The sequence below is a fragment of the Mus caroli genome, unplaced genomic scaffold (assembly GCF_978045245.1).
Source record: "Mus caroli unplaced genomic scaffold, Mus_caroli_1 scaffold_9, whole genome shotgun sequence".
NCBI classification, from domain to species: Eukaryota; Metazoa; Chordata; class Mammalia; order Rodentia; family Muridae; genus Mus; species Mus caroli.
The window spans coordinates 130,087,220-130,102,981 of record NW_028227264.1 but is presented as its reverse complement, the minus strand read 5'-3'; the positions used below and the strand labels follow the sequence as shown (position 1 = coordinate 130,102,981).

General features: G+C 38.6%; 1 protein-coding gene and 1 long non-coding RNA gene across 4 annotated transcripts in view; one reads left to right on the top strand and one right to left on the bottom strand.

The window, feature by feature from the left end:
- The window catches only part of LOC115032115 (uncharacterized), a 28,531-nt gene extending 13,178 nt beyond the window's left edge, over positions 1–15,353 (top strand). Inside the window, exons 3-5 of one of the 3 annotated variants that reach the window (XR_015048504.1) lie at positions 10,116–10,247; positions 11,886–11,923; positions 13,325–15,353. This is a non-coding gene — a long non-coding RNA (uncharacterized LOC115032115). The remainder of the gene's footprint in view (positions 1–10,115; positions 10,248–11,885; positions 11,924–13,324) is intronic. The other 2 variants (XR_015048506.1, XR_015048505.1) reach the window with 2 other exon arrangements.
- The window catches only part of Tespa1 (thymocyte expressed, positive selection associated 1), a 39,109-nt gene continuing 26,234 nt past the window's right edge, over positions 2,888–15,762 (bottom strand). The window contains exons 4-9 of the mRNA XM_021175048.3: positions 9,607–9,662; positions 8,923–8,976; positions 8,099–8,135; positions 7,551–7,649; positions 4,786–4,994; positions 2,888–3,632 (exon numbers count right to left, since the gene is read on the bottom strand). Of these exons, the coding sequence (XP_021030707.1) occupies positions 2,911–3,632; positions 4,786–4,994; positions 7,551–7,649; positions 8,099–8,135; positions 8,923–8,976; positions 9,607–9,662 (1,177 nt within the window). The 3' untranslated portion in view covers positions 2,888–2,910. The remainder of the gene's footprint in view (positions 3,633–4,785; positions 4,995–7,550; positions 7,650–8,098; positions 8,136–8,922; positions 8,977–9,606; positions 9,663–15,762) is intronic.

The following is a 15,762-nucleotide window of genomic DNA, read 5'->3' as shown; positions in this document are numbered from 1 at the left end:
AGTTTCCCAGATCATTTAAGTTCCACCAAACACAAAATTATACTTTGAGGTATCTATGATTTGAGGATATAATCACAATTGTATTTCCTCTCACTTCCTCTAGCAAAGGCACTTCCTTGGCATATATTAAAAGAGAAAGTGGGAGGAAAAAAAAAAACCCTTCTGCCAGTAATAGCATGGAAGGAGCAGATCCTCTTTTAGCAGGAAGGATGCACATATGCTAATTTCAAATCAACATTTGCCTTATACAGATGAATTATTTGTAAATGGAAATGAGAAACACACACACACACACACACACACACACACACACACACACACACACGGGTGGGTTGATTTTAGCCTTAAAAAATAAGATAAAGAAGTTCCTAGAGGTTGGATGTCTCTGGACAATGAGGATTCTTCAGCTGAACAGAGTGACCCGTTGAATTTTTCTAGCATATCTTACCTATCCTTATGCCCTTAAAGAGATAGGGAGGTTTACTCAGTATATCTCAGTCTATTTCCCCTCCACACTTAGCATATAGGTCTCAATCTTTGCTGTGCTGCACTGAGCAGTTTTTCTCACCTTGTGATCTCTTAAAGAATAATAGAAGAGAGTGGTAATTTATGTTTCTTTTTCAAAACATCTCACTATGGAAACAAACTACTCTTAAGGGTAGGCTACATGACCAGCAGTAGAGAGCTAACAGAAAACCCAAAACCCAAACCAAACCAAACCAACGCTCCCCCCCCTCAAAAAAAAAAAAACCCAACAGTCTCTGGTTTTGTGATTTTAAGGGATTCCTGAGTGTGAGCACAAATGGGCCTCTGCAACTGTATGTGGTTTTGTGACTTTTCTTGGGCTCCTTTTCTCCTGTTTGTTTTATCCACTACACGCCTATTTATATTTTGATAGGCAGATAGAGTGTGGATCTAGATGGGAAGGGAGGTGAAGAACTAGGGGAAATGGGGGGGGGCGTAATTCAGATATGGTGTATTAAAAACAACATTTTCAATAAAAGAGAGAAAAAAAACCTACATGGGAAATACTTTGCAAACACCAAGACTGAAACAAAGACTGTCCTAGAAGATATTTTTGATTCTCTCATATTTAAAATAGTTTGTTTTCATTTTCATCTCTTATAAGATTCACAATTATTTGATATTTCATGTGAACACATATTAAATAAAAGGAAAGTTTGGTTAATGATAGAAATGATAACATCCTAATTATAGATATGTTACAGTTTTGAAAAAACATGTGTAGGATGCAGAATATAATACAGAATGTCTAACCATCATCTCTTCTGCTATGTTGACAGAAAATATGATCTATTCATATAGTTAAAATATATTTATTTGCCAGACAATTCTGATATTTTGGAATCTGAAATTTACTCTGAATGGCTTCAGGTTTGTGAGAGGAGTTGATGTTCATGGGACATCTTGATATTTTCTTGTGTGAGGCTGACATCTAGTGGAGAAATAATATAAAAGCACACGCTCATCAAGGCAACTGCAATATACTTACATACACACATAATATACATACAGATCTGCAATATACATACATAAATACATACATAATATACATAAGAATCTGAAATATACTTCACATGTTTTCTGTTTTAATTCAGTGACTCTAGGAGTTAACTTCCTTTCAAATTTCTGTATGATATGAATGGGTTGGACTAGTCTTTGAATGAGAGTTTACTCTTGGTAAATCTTTGAGATAGGAATAATAGGGCTAGAGTGATGGCTCAGCAGTTAAGAGCACTGACTGTTCTTCCAGAGGTCCCGAGTTTAATTCCCATCAACCACATGGTGGCTTACAACCATCTGTAATGGGATCCGATGCCCTCTTCTGGTGTGTCTGAAGACAATGACAGTATACTCACATATATAAAATAAATAAATCTTAAGAAAAAAGATATGAAGAATAAAGGACTCTGATAAACTTTTTAAAAGTTTTTTTTTTAACTGTCTGTGATGGATTGTTTAAAAGGATACCCAAAGGGATAGGATTGAGGAAACCAGAGGGATCAAGGACACCACAAGAAGACCTACACAGTCAACTAACCTGGGCCCATGGGGGCTCTCTGAGACTGAACCATCAACCAAAGAGCATGCAGGGGCTAGACCTAGGCCCCCTACACATTTGTAGCAGACTCGCAGCTTCATGTTAGTCCCCCTAACAATTGGAGTGGGGACTGCCTTTGACTCTGCCTCCTGCCATTAGATTCCCTCCCCTAGCTGGACTGCCTTGCTGGGTCTCAGTGGGAGATTACCTCTTGCCAGGGCAGGTGGTACCCAAGAGAATCTTCCTTTACTCTGAAGAGAAGGAGGGGTTAATAGGGGAGAGGAATTGTGTGAGTAGGATTGGGAGGGGGGTGGTATGATCAGGCTGTAAAGGAAACAAAGAAAATAACTAATGAAAAAACAGGACACCCAAAACCTTCCTGTCCCACTGTGTTTGTACAGATAGACAGACAGATGAATGGATGGACACACACACACACACTCAAGCAAGACATGGCCAGAGAGATAGGAAAGCAAGCAGAACATGGACAGGGATATCTCTTAGAGTAGCAGGCAAGCAGAATATTGACAGAGAAATCTCCAGAGAGAAAGCCGAACATAGAGAGAAGCAGACTGGAAAAGCTGTATCAAGCAGAACCCAGTTTGTTTGCTTGGATCCACGATTTGACTTCGAGTTGTTTGTCTTCGCCGCTCCCAGTCACCCTTTCTTTCAGAGCCCCTCTCCATGCTGAGGCTGGTCCTTGGCAAAAGACATATTTTATTAAATAATGTGTAGTTTTTAAAATTTCATTTATATGAAAAAACATTTAAAAAAACCAATACATGTACATTTCATGAGAAACTGAGCTCTCACCTGCTCCAAATCTGAAGCATCCTGAAGCTGCTGAGTTAAAGATTGGTCAGCTCATGTCTGGCTTGTCCTTGGTTTTGTTTCTGCTGGATGGTGGGCAAGTTCAATGACTTAATATTCTTGTCCAAAGGAATCCTTTGAAACAGGTTCTTTCTTGCTTTGCTTTTTCTTTCCCATGGACTCTCATTCTCAGCTGAACGTGGCTTCTCATTAATGTCCTGTAGAACCCACAGCTGTCTCCTTACCTGTGTAGAGTCTATGTGGTACTGTGCACCTGGTCTTGCTAGAGCATGAGCATGGCAGATGTCTCCCTGTGTTTCTTCTTTAGGGTAGAAAACACATGGAAGGGAAGAAGTAGATGGATTTGTCTTTTGTATTGGTGGAACAGTCTCTTCCCCAAGGGCTTGCCTATGCTCAGGGTCTTGCTGGAGACCGATTTTCTCTCCTTTCACTCTGTCCATCACTTTCCACACAATTTGATCCAAACTGTTCTTTTTGGGGTTGTTGTAAGATGATGATAGCCGATCTCGGGAACCTGTATACAGGCACATTTTAGAGATTGCTCTCCTGAGACGTTCTCTGGGTGAGTAGGGTTCAGGCTCTGGAGCCAGAATCCTGATGGATGGCACATCAGTTGGGTCGAAATTCCAGAACATGTTGGATGGTGTGAACTTTTGGACAGGTGTCTTAGACACATAGGCGTAGAGACAGAAGAAAGCATCAGCAGTGACAGCCAGCGTCTGCACCTGCTTAAACCGGCCTAAATATAAGAAATAAGGATGGTGACTCTAGGAGCTCATTGGTAAATTACATTTTAAAAAAAGATTAATTTTACTTATATGAGTACACTGTAGCTGTTTACAGACACACCAGAAGAGGGCATCAGATCCCTTTACAGATGGTTGTGAGCCACCATGTGGTTGCTGTGAATTGACTCAGGACCTTTGGAAGAGCAGTCAGTGCTCTTAACCATTGAACCATCTCTCCAGCCCGTCAAATTACATTTTTAACATGTCCACTCCAAAGCTTCCCCAAAGCTCTAATTTCAGAGAGAGATACCAGTTTATTCACTGGTGATCCTCCCATTTAGAGTTCAGGTACTCAGTGGTCCTTTCTTGGCTTCCAGACTTTCTATCTCCAGTAAATAACCCAACAAAAAAATTTTAAATGGTCTAAGAGTAAGAATTTTGTGCTGATTTGATTCAGCTGAAGATCAATAGGCCTAAGTGTAGTGAGAATTTTGGTTTCTTAAAAAATTCAGTTATGTTATGTGAATATGTTCTTGTTTATTCCAAAATGTGGGATATGGGACTGCTTCAGATTTTTCACAGCAGTAAACTGCAATTTGTCTTGTGCTCTGGCAGGGGTGTGATTCTACCAGCTGAAGATAATTTATGTTTGGAATTCTGGGAACTCTTCAGAGGCTATATAAATGCCACACTCCCAAGGCTACTGCTCCCACTCCTGGTGCTGGTTGCTGTTGTTATGGTTTGCCAAGTGGTTGTGAGCAAAGAGATTAGGAGAAAATGGCTATCTGATGGCAAAGATCAAACTTGCCCCAAGGAACTTGACGCCCCTAATCAGCAGGAAGTCATTTAATAAGATCAATGCACCCTTTACCTTCTAAACTTTTCTCTCTTATCTAGTGTTGGGGATGGGTGGTGGTAGAAAGGATTGGGGTGGAGAAGAGTAGTTAAAAAAAAAAAAAAAGAAAGTAGTCAAAATAGTAATGGCACTAGGCTTCCTGAAGATTTTTTTTTCAAGAGAAAAAAAAGCAGACACCAAGTGCTCCAGTTTTAGAAAAACATAAATAAAAATGGAATAAGCAAAGGACATGAAAAAATAGGGTATGGAGCTGCTGTTGCAGATGAGAGGAAGATAAAGAACGTGCATGGATCTAAAGTAACACTCACTAGCAAGCATCAGGCAGGGATCCTCCATCTCCATCCTTTGCACCTGAGACTTCAGGAAGAGCTGAAAGTTAATGCCCTTGGCCTGAGAAGGGTTGCTGAAAAATCTTGCAGGGATACGAGATGTGTCTTTGTGGTTCTCGTGCCCGAAGCCCAGGCTGAAAAGAATATCTTCTGCATCTTCTTGTACCTGATCCAGAATCTCTGAGATGCTGAAGAGAGGAAGTTTTGGTACATAGGTCAACTTGGAGACATCAGTGAATTCATAATATCTGTGAAGTTTTGAGTAAGAATGGCCCCCATAGACTCATATATATGAATACTTAGTCACTAGAGAGTATTACTACTTGAAAGGATTAGAATGAATAGGTGTGACCTTGTTGGAGGAAGCATGCCAGTGGAGGTGAGCTTTGAGTTTTCAAAAGCCCATGCCAGGCCTAGACTCTCTTTCTTTCAGCCTGTGGAAGAGGATTTAGCTCTAGACAACTATTTCGGCACCATGCGTGCTGCCATGCTCTCCACCATGAGGATGATGGACTAAACCTCTGAAACTGTAAGCAAGCTCCCAATTAACATTTGTTTTTTGTTTTTTTTTAAATAAGAGTTGCTTTGGTCATGGTGTTATGGTGTTTTTTCACAGCTACAGAACAGTGACTAGAACAATACTTAATAGTATTGTAGCTTTGAAAAGAGCTGTTAATATTTGAACCTAATTTCTGTGTCTGGAGGCATAGGGAAGTATATTCCAGTTCTGTTTATAAAAGAAAATTAGCATAGAGCTTTGAACCATTTCTACAGCTGGAAACAAATATAAATGAAGATGAAAATTCTTTGCAGGTGAAAAGCAATACAGAGTAAAGAAATATGCCTGCATTGTCAGTTCCTGACTGTACACTGTTGTAGATCTGGTTTTTGCCATGTTCTTTGGAGTTTGTCACTGTACTTGCCTTAGAAGTTTCTGTGAGACAACTAAACAATTAGTGTAAAAGACTTCAGGTACATTCAATACCTGATTTAGAGAGGTGTCGCTCTTTCTAGCACTTTGTTCATCTGGAGAAGTGCTATTTCAGAGAAGATCAAGTACTGCCCCTCCCCCTGCCATGCATTCTCTTATTCTGAATAACTTGACATCTATGTTCAATAACTGTTTCAACAATGGAGTCTTAATGATGATCCTAGAAGAATTACTAAAATTATATCAGTGATTATTAAGCTCTTTTATAGTGGGACTGCTATTAGATCATTTTCTGATAGTCAAAACTGCAATGAGAACGCTGTCAGTTTCCCATGTATCACCAGTTAATTGATTCTAGATAGTAACTAGACTTTCTCTTACTCAGAGCACATTCCAAGAGGTTGTAAAACAATTAACCAAAGGTCATAAAAAAGGGTACTAATGATTTATTACAGGTTCTTGGACAGAAGATAAAATATTGACTGTGTTTATCTATACAAAACTTTACTAATAACTTAGTTATGGTTTTTAACTTTCAGTGAACCTGTAGAACTGTGACAGGTGATGGATATTTAGCCAGATACTTACTCCTAATGGATATGCATGTAAACATTCTCTGTTGTAAACTTCTACTTCAATTTATGATTTGATTTTATGTGGGAACTTATGGTGAACTTTTTACCATGTGATCATGTATCCTGAAAGATGTATAAGTACTGAGGACAAAGAGACAAGAAAAAGAGTTTTTCCCTTGCCTCACTTAGGATTTTTCTGCTCCCCCCCCTTTTTTTCAATAGCTTTCATAAGAAACTTTTTACAACTTAGTAATAAACACTATAATCACTTTTCAGAGTGTCCCTTTTTCTTCCAGGGACTTCCAACTAGCAAGCTAAAAGAGCTGCACAATTCTTGCTGAGATAGAACAAAGGCCACATTATTTAACACGCCCCCCTGCCCTCCCTCACTCTCCTTTGCTGTTAGGCTACAGGTGTCAATCGCCTAAGCCAAAAGCTTTTTACCTTCAGAAAGAGGAAGTACATTTTAAGGACTTTTTAGAAGTTATCAACATATCAGTACAGTTAGAGAGCTAGAACTTCCAGAGACCCTCAGACTTTAAAGCCACACCAGAGTCCTACTCTATGCCTTGCCTCTACTCTCTGCAGGCCAGCAGGCTTTTGGCACTATATATAGGGAGAGATTCATTCTATAAGTTCTATTACTCTAGAAAACCCTGACTAATACAATACCTGAATCTTACTTCTATACATTTCCATTTCATTGAATTTTATGTAGGTAGGGTTAGCCTCATGGAGAAAAAGTTAAGTCTCAGTACCACATCTCAAATTGAAATTTTGTCCTCAAATTTCTGACACTTTTATTATAGCCCACTAATACTTTCCATCTTGTTCTAGATTTATTTGCATGGGAATATTGTCCACTCTATGGAATGGTTAAGATCCTAAGACAGACCTTGCCTCAGCTTTGCAAGTTCCATGCAGTTAATGCTTGGGCTTAACTGTATTGTATTGCTTCTACCAACAAATTAGTTAATTAAAAAAATACACGATGTTTATTGAACTAGTTACTGTAATAGCACTCTTACTACATCTCCTGGAGTATAGGTTCAGTGGAAGGAGGTTCCTATGTTTTGTACATAGTATCCATTTCTAAGAAGAAGGTTCCTCTACACCCCTTCCTCATTTTGGTACAAACATCACCATATTTCTTGATTGTAAATAGAAAATGTATATAAGCTCCAGGAAGCAGAGTCTAGTTTCTCATTCCTCAATGAAACTAACCCTCTAAAACTTACCTTGAACTGGTTTTGTTGGTTCCACCAGTCATGCTGCTGGAAGCCAAACTAGAGCCAAGATCAAGTAACTGGCAAAGTCTGGGTGTCTGGAGGAAATTCCTAAAGAGATGAAAGGTGATGTCATTCAATTCCAATTTCTAATCGATGCCTTGACCTTAAGCTCCCCCTACTGGATGTATTTTCTCTGTGCTGAGTAAACCTAGACTATGCCTTTTCCCCTCTCCTGGTTAGAAAGTCTTTCTCTTGATATGCCTAGTCTTGCTGGGACTAGATGTCCCAGGGTGGGGTGGTACCCGAGAGGGGTTTCTCCTTCTTTGAGGAGAAGGGAAGGGAATAATAGGGGAGAGATTTGTAAGGGCAGGACTGGGAGGAGAGAAGGAAGGCTGAGATGGGGATGTAAAGTGAATAAAATAAATTATGGGGAAAAAAAAGCCTTCCTCTTTACTGTGTGTTTTTTATTTTTCCTTAAAATTTCTGACTCTGTAACCTCATCTAGTTCGTTGTCCCCTTGGATGATATCATTCAAACTGCCTAAACTTCATACTTACCTAGAGAAGAGGTTTCCATTGGTAGACAGTAATGTGGCTTGGATAGAAACAGAAAGGCAAAAACAAGTTAGAAAGGAAAGCTGAAAGCACACCTGCTCTTTTTCTATCCATAAAATAGTGCCACTGTTTTACTCAGTGGTACAGAGTTTGGGAACAAACATAGCCTAAGAAGTGCAACAGACATGTCAGAGAACACTTTGCTAGTAGTCTGAACTTGAAGTCTAGTCAAGAGACTCTGACCTGAGGGTCAGTATCACTCTGATCTTTAGGATCCTTTTCCTGCTCATCACATGCCTATCTTAAAAGTATCTGGAGACACTGGGGAGAGACAGTCCTATCTTTTAAGTCCTTATCCTCCTGCATCAAATATGCCTCTTAAAACTTCTTCTCAGGGGTGGGGATGTAGCTCAGTGATAGAGCCTAGCAGGATGGGTCACTGGGTCTGATACCCAATATAAAAATGAAGTAGGAGAAAAAGGAGCAAGAAGCTCTTAAACTTCTTTGGTTCTTTGAGCTTCTAATAAGGAAAAGAAGTCACAAAGGTAAGTATATAGCAAATATTATAGTGCTTTGATATAGTCTCGAAGCACCATGCAAAGACTGTCAGGAATCATTATAAGCAGGTTAAGAAATATTTCTAAATCTGGAGTACTTTCTGTGTTTATCATATATCAAAACAAATTAGAAACCCAACCTATTCTCTCCATCTAGATAGGACCCCAGAGAAACCCTGATTCTTTAAGTTTTCCTTCCACCCTATCCTTACATCATACCATGTGACCCTCTCTGTACTGATCCCAACATCACACAGCTGAGCCACTCACCCTCTGCTCCAAGACTCAAGTCATCTTCAAAGCTTGTCCCATGGCTAGAGTACCCTACCAAAAATAAAATCACACAAAAGTTGCAGAAAATAAAGGCAGAACACAACACAACACACACACATACACACAGCACACTTGAACATGTCCTTAGATTCACATAACTACACAAATGTGCTAGATATTTACATATTCACAAAGCTTCCCCCAGGCTTTACATCAGCAATCACTGTCATGGTTTGATCTGTGTATTTTGTCACCTATAATCATGTGCACAATTTTCTACTAAGTAGTTAACACATGAGGGTGTCTGAGTACACTTAGGGATAAACAAATATAAATGTACATAGTTCTCGAGGTTATTCTCTAATAGCAGCTATTAGCAAAGCAACAGCTAACAGGTAAATTCTGAATATTAGGGAACATTTGCTTTGAGGTAGTATTTCCATTTGTACTTTCTAGACTGTTCTATAACAAATGGTATTTTTCAGAAGCTAAAGACACTCATTTTCAAGTGTAAATATGAATGTGGATATATAAAAACACAGACACAGAAGCACACACACACACACACACACACAGAGACAGAGACAGAGACACAGAGAGAGACACAGTGAGAGACAGAGAGTGTGAGAGCACATTGCACAGCATCCAAATAGAAAAAAAAAAAAAAAAAGAACAGCTCACCACTGTAGTTAGATTGCCCTGATTCTTCAGAAAGTCCCTCTTCAGTGTCTCTACAACTAAAAATACAATGACATTTCCAACTGTCTTTCTTCATATGTCCCCCACATGTTCACATACTTTTCCAATGAGAGTCAGAACTACTGGATTTGCTTTTATATTGGAGACAATTAGGCTGTGGTTAATTGACTGAGAAGTTCATAGATTGAAATGTGTTTTATTTCTAAAAGTGTTACTATTGTTATGGCCACTTTGATGAATCATTGCAAAACCAACTTCAAGCAATCTTTATCAAAATAGGAAAAAAAAAACCACAGAAGCAAAACTGGGGAAATACGTTATAATAGGACAGAGTTTTTTTTATACCATAATTTCTGTCACTTCCTAGTGATCTAATATCTAGAGTTTGACAACTTATGATGTCATAATTTCCATGTAATGTATACAAATGTCAGTTATTTTCAGGCTTTTGTCAGTTCACCATATCTACCCACATCTCTTTACTTTCCCAGGATCCATGTTATTGCTTGACTATCACATCTTTCAAGAAACAGAAGAAACTGCATCCTGGATAGATATTTTGAAAATTTACAATGCTACTTTGTGGTCTCCCTTCCCCCACCCTGGAACCTGCTTGCTCAAGGGTGGAGTTTCCTGCTTATTTGTTCTGCCACGCCCACTGCTGGACCCTGTCGTTTTGCTGCTTGGAGGCACACACGTGTTTGTCCTGCTACTGGACCCCGAGTTACTTGGCAGGAAATCGGGTTCCCTCCCCCTTCCTTTATAACTGAATGTTGGAATTAGTAAAGGGGGGCCTTGAACATGAAATCGTCTTGGCCTTGTTCTTTCTCCCGCCCCGTCTAGCTTCCTCTCTTTTCAGCTCGAACTGCCATCCTCAGTTGAACCGTTCGCTTTGCGGACTGCGGGTCGGGCCGCAACAGTACTTTATCACCCATTCACCATCTTGACCTGAACAACAATGGGAAATCAGTATAACAGACAGTGAAAAGTAGCAGTAGTTTTATAAACAAAACAAATTCCCTTTGTTTGAAATGGGTGATCAAAGTAATCTATAAAAGAGCTTTGAGCTGGGATCAAAGCACCTGGGATCCAGTCTTGTCTTCTCTTAATTTATATATTAAGAATAATATAATTATTGGATACAGCTTTTAACAGAAGAAAGGTGTGAAAAATTTCAGGTTACAAAATCCATTACTTCATAACATACCTTTTTTCTAAGAAATCACTTTTTCTAAGTAGCAACACAACTTTTGTAATCAGCAATGTAATGTATGTATTCAGTGATGTGTCAAGTCTAATTCTAATTACACTAGTCAATGGGGAAAATGCCTTTTTAAAAAACAATTATTTTATTTGTATGAGTATACCGTAGCTATCTTCAAACACACCAGAAGAGGGCATTGGATCCCATTACAGATGGCTTATGGGAATTGAATGCAAGACCTCTGGAAGAGCAACCAGTGCTCTTCATATTTGAGCTATCTCTCCAGCGCCCAAAATGTCTAACTTTAATAATCCCTTCCTGGAAGAAATAACACAGGTTGGAATCTTTCAGAATGTGAAGTTGGTTCTTACTACTTTAACACAGAAAGTTGAATGCACACATCCATCATGAAAATCAGAAATACTAGTAGAGGGTTGAAACTAGAAAAAAAAAACCACAGCATTATATTCTTTTTCATGATTCTTGAGCTCTTTTGTCTAATCTATGTTTTACCTTATCACTTTATTTTTAAGTACTACTTCAGGCATTACCACCTTTGGAGGCCACAGAGAATAAAGCCCTTTCCTCATAATCAGTTTTAGATCTCCACTTCTTTCCCCAGAAACCCTAGAAAGGAAACTGCCACAACTGCCTCTTCTAAGGATTTAAATTGTTATATCAAAAGATGGAGATATCAAGACTGCTTTGAGGCCCATTAAGGGAAAGTTAATTCTTCCTGATCAAGGAATAGAATCTCAGTTCTTCCTCTGATCTTGAGTGGAGATAGGATATTCTGATTTCCCCCCAAAGATTGGAGCATTGCATACTATTATTTCTTTCCTTAAGAGTTATTCCATATGGGCCTGTCAATTATTTGTCCAGAAGACCACTATGATTCACTTGAGGACATGCTAAGGGATGGGAAGAAGCCTACCCACAGTGCACTCTCTTACAGAGCTTCTGTCATACTGTACTGCTAAGCTTGCATGTTTTTTTTTGAGTTATAACTCAAGAAGATAGTAACTTTTCCTCTTCTTTCTTCTTCCCTTCTTCCCAGATACCAGGCAAAAGTCTAAGAAGGATTTCTCTGATGCTGTGAGTATCCTAACTCATTCTTGATATGCCTAATCCCTCCAGCTTGTAGCTGCTTGCCAACTTCTGTGAATGAACACAATAGTTTTCTTGAATCATAGCTGAAAAGACATTTAATTGTAAAAACATTACATCATGAAATTTTCAGGTAAATAGATGGAACTGAAAAAGATCATATCAAGTGAGGTAACTCAGAACACAAAAGACAATTATCACATGTTCTCTTTCATTGGAGGACCCTAATTCCAAATTTTCCATCGGAAAAACACTTCCTAGAATAACTGTAGAAATCAGGAAAGTAAAATTGGACCATTTCTGGGGTAAGTGTGTGGGAACAATAGTGATGGGAATAGCAGAGTACAAGTGACCTGATGGGGAAAATTGGAAAAAAGGGAAGGACTCTAATTAGGAAGGGAGGATGCAGACAAATAGAGAAAAAGGAAGGAGGAAGGTAAAACTACAGTAAGGATGTCTGAAAAGTTACAAGGAATCATACTTTAGGTACTAGATATTAACTATCTACATAAAATGTTTAAAATTATAATACATATAGGTATATGTAAAAAAATATGTATATAGTTTGAATGGAATTCTTTCATCTGGGCTGGTAATGCTCCCTACATGAGCCAAAGACCATCTAACAAAGACTCCAACACCAAGCATGAGAAGCCCTCTTTTGAGTTGTTGGTCAAGGTTGTTCATGAGATTCCCAAATATTACAAACTATTGCTATTGCTCTTGCTTTCCCCCTGCCCAGAAGTGTAAGGAAAATCCCTACTGCTGAAGATACCACATACTTCAAAAAGAGAACTAAGAGGTCCCTGCTGGAATTGACAGCTCCTCAGGGTTAGCTTTCATGGGACAATAAGGTGCCAGGCAAATTTCCAAAGAATTCAAAGTAACCTACATTCCTACCAGGGTATAGTGTCTATGAATTGCAAAAGGACCAGCATTGTGGAATAACCCTAAAAGTGCAGTAGTGTCACACATATCTTAGCAGTATCCAATAGCTCTCTATTTCAACTTAAGATCTGCTCGAAAAGAGGGAAGTTATGTCTGGTATGGAAATCTATCCAACAAACAACCCAGGAATAGTGAAGTCATAGATTATAAAGTAGAACCTACAACCATTACTTTAACCCTTAATTCCACAGATAAGTGTAATCATCAAGTCTCATCAAGGAAACTTTTTTTTTTTTGCAAAAGATGGAGACTAATGCAGAAAACTGCAATAGATAAAAATGCAGAGATTTACCTGGCTACAGAAGGTGTCCACTTCAAACTCCATATCCTCAGGGGCTTTCAGCTAGGCTCATCCCCATATCCTTCCAGTGACCTCCCCAATCACAGATTTCTGGCTTATCTCAGAGATGTCCTCCCACTGATTTTCTCTTTCTCTCCCAGCCCTCTCAGCCACCGCCTCTGCTATCTCCACATCTGATCAACCAACTCAAAAAACCTTCAACCCTAACCCTGACTACAAAGACGTGCAAGGATAAAGATGGAGCAGAGATTAAGGGAATATCCAACCAATGATTGCCCCAACTTGAGATTCACCCCATGGGAGAGAGCCTACTTCTGATACTATTAATGAAACTCTGCTATGTTTCCAGATGGGAGCCTATCTGTCATAGGAAAGGCTTCATCCAGCAGCTGATGGAAACAGATGCAGAGACCCACAGCCAAACATTAGGCAGAGCTCTGGGAATCTTGTGAAAGAGTTGGGAGAGGGGTAAGAACTGAGGGAACCGGAGGGGTCAAGGACACCACAAGAAAATCTACAGAGCCAACTAACCTGGGCCCATGGGGGCCCTCAGAGACTGAACCACCAACCAAAGAGCATGCATAAACTGGATCTAGGCCCCCTATACATATATATCAGATGTGCAGCTTGGTTTTCATGTGAGTCCTCTAACAATTGGAGCAGGGGCTGTCTCTGACTCAGATGCTGTTGCTTGCCTTCAGATCCCTTCTCCTTAGCTGGTCCTCCTTGTCTGCCCTCCCTGGAAGAGGATTCATTTAGTCCTGAGGTGACCTAATGTGCCAGGGCAGGTTGGTATGGTAGTGGCGTGGTGGTGGGGTAGTGGCTCTCCTTCTTCTCAGAGAAGGGAAATGAGGAGTGCAGGGCAGGGGAGAGGAGAGTCTGAGGGTGGGTCTGAGAGAAGAGGAGGGAGGGGGGCTGTGATAGGGCTATAAAGTGAAAAATAAATAAATTAATGAAAAAAAATGCTCAGTTTTGGAGCCCAGTTCCAACTGATATATCTACAACACAACTTCTACACCCAAGGCTCAGAAATGGGGTACAAAGATTGTAAGAACCAGAGGAACAGGGAGTTTTCTGTGAGATTGTATCTCCTAGAAATTTCAAAAGCTACACACATAATATCTCATTAACATGACTGCCTAAACATGAACTGAACAAGGAAAATACCAATAGACATGCCAAAGTGTATGGAGGGAAGCCCATGAGATCTCAACCCTACACAAAGAGCTACAGCAACTAAGGAATGCTGAGAATGGGAAAAATAGTTTTCTCCAGGGAGAAGCACAACAAATGGTTATCCAATATCAAAGATCTGCCCTGAAAACATACATACAAGTAACATTACAGATTGATGATATTATATTTAATATATATTATGTATGTATATATGTATGTAACAATTAATATAAAAAGAGGCTATGAATTTGAGTGAGAGGAAGGAAGATTATATGAGATGGTTTAAGGGAAAAAGGGAAGCAGAAATAATGTAATCATCTTATAGTCTCAAAAATAAAAGAAATAATTCTTAAAAGGAATTACCTTTTCTCTTCCTCTTTTTTATCTTTATCTACCAAAAAGCTGTCATTTTTAGCTTGCCTGTCCTGTTGGTTTTACCTCAAACTCTAATAAAATGGGACTTAAGCTTTCTTTTGAGTCTATTTCTAAATTCTTTTTAAAATGAGAACCGCAAAAGGGAATCTGGATTCCTTGATTTTTATCATCATTTACATCCATTTGAAGCACTGATGTGTTTTGAGTTTTAAGTACTTGATTTCTCAAGATTCTTTAGAATGGAGAGTTTTGGAGCCCAAAGTGATACCTGATGCTTTGAATGTAGCCTCAGGTGGAGTCTGAAGTGAAGAAGTGTTGGTAAAGTGAGTTAGCAAAGAAAAAGGCTGAAGTGCATCTGATGGGGCTAGTACTAAGTCAAACTTCCCTTTTGTCTGTGTCTGGCAGTATACTTAACCTGAAGGCTCTTCAAGTATCTTAGATATTCAACAATGGAAATGGACTCATAACTGGGAATCTGTAAAGTTGTGCTTCAATTTTACAAAATTAAACACATATATTAGCATTCTTCAGCTAATACCTTCCTATTAATAGTGAAAAAATGTCAACTAGGTTTCTTGAATTTGAATTGTTATTTTGTTATAATAAAACTGTGTGTAAAGATACATAAGGTATGAAATTATATCAATCTAATTAAGAATGTATAATTTATAATCCAATTAAACATACTAATATGTACTAATCTTTTAAATAAATAATTGTACCGAAATACTTTGCATATTACACTACATATATTTATTAACATGATAATATAAATTATTTTTAAAATCTATTAACCAGTGATTACCAATGTAGTTATCTACTATTAGAATATTATAATAATCACATTTAATACTTGTGTTATAAATGCAACATACAAGCTGAATATCCTTTGCTCAAGATGTTGAGGTAAAATAGATTGGAGATATTATTTCATACTGAAATATTTACATATGCATAATAATATATCTCGGGAAAGAGAATCAAGTCTAAAAAGTCACAGTCACTTTATATAATATTTTATACAAAG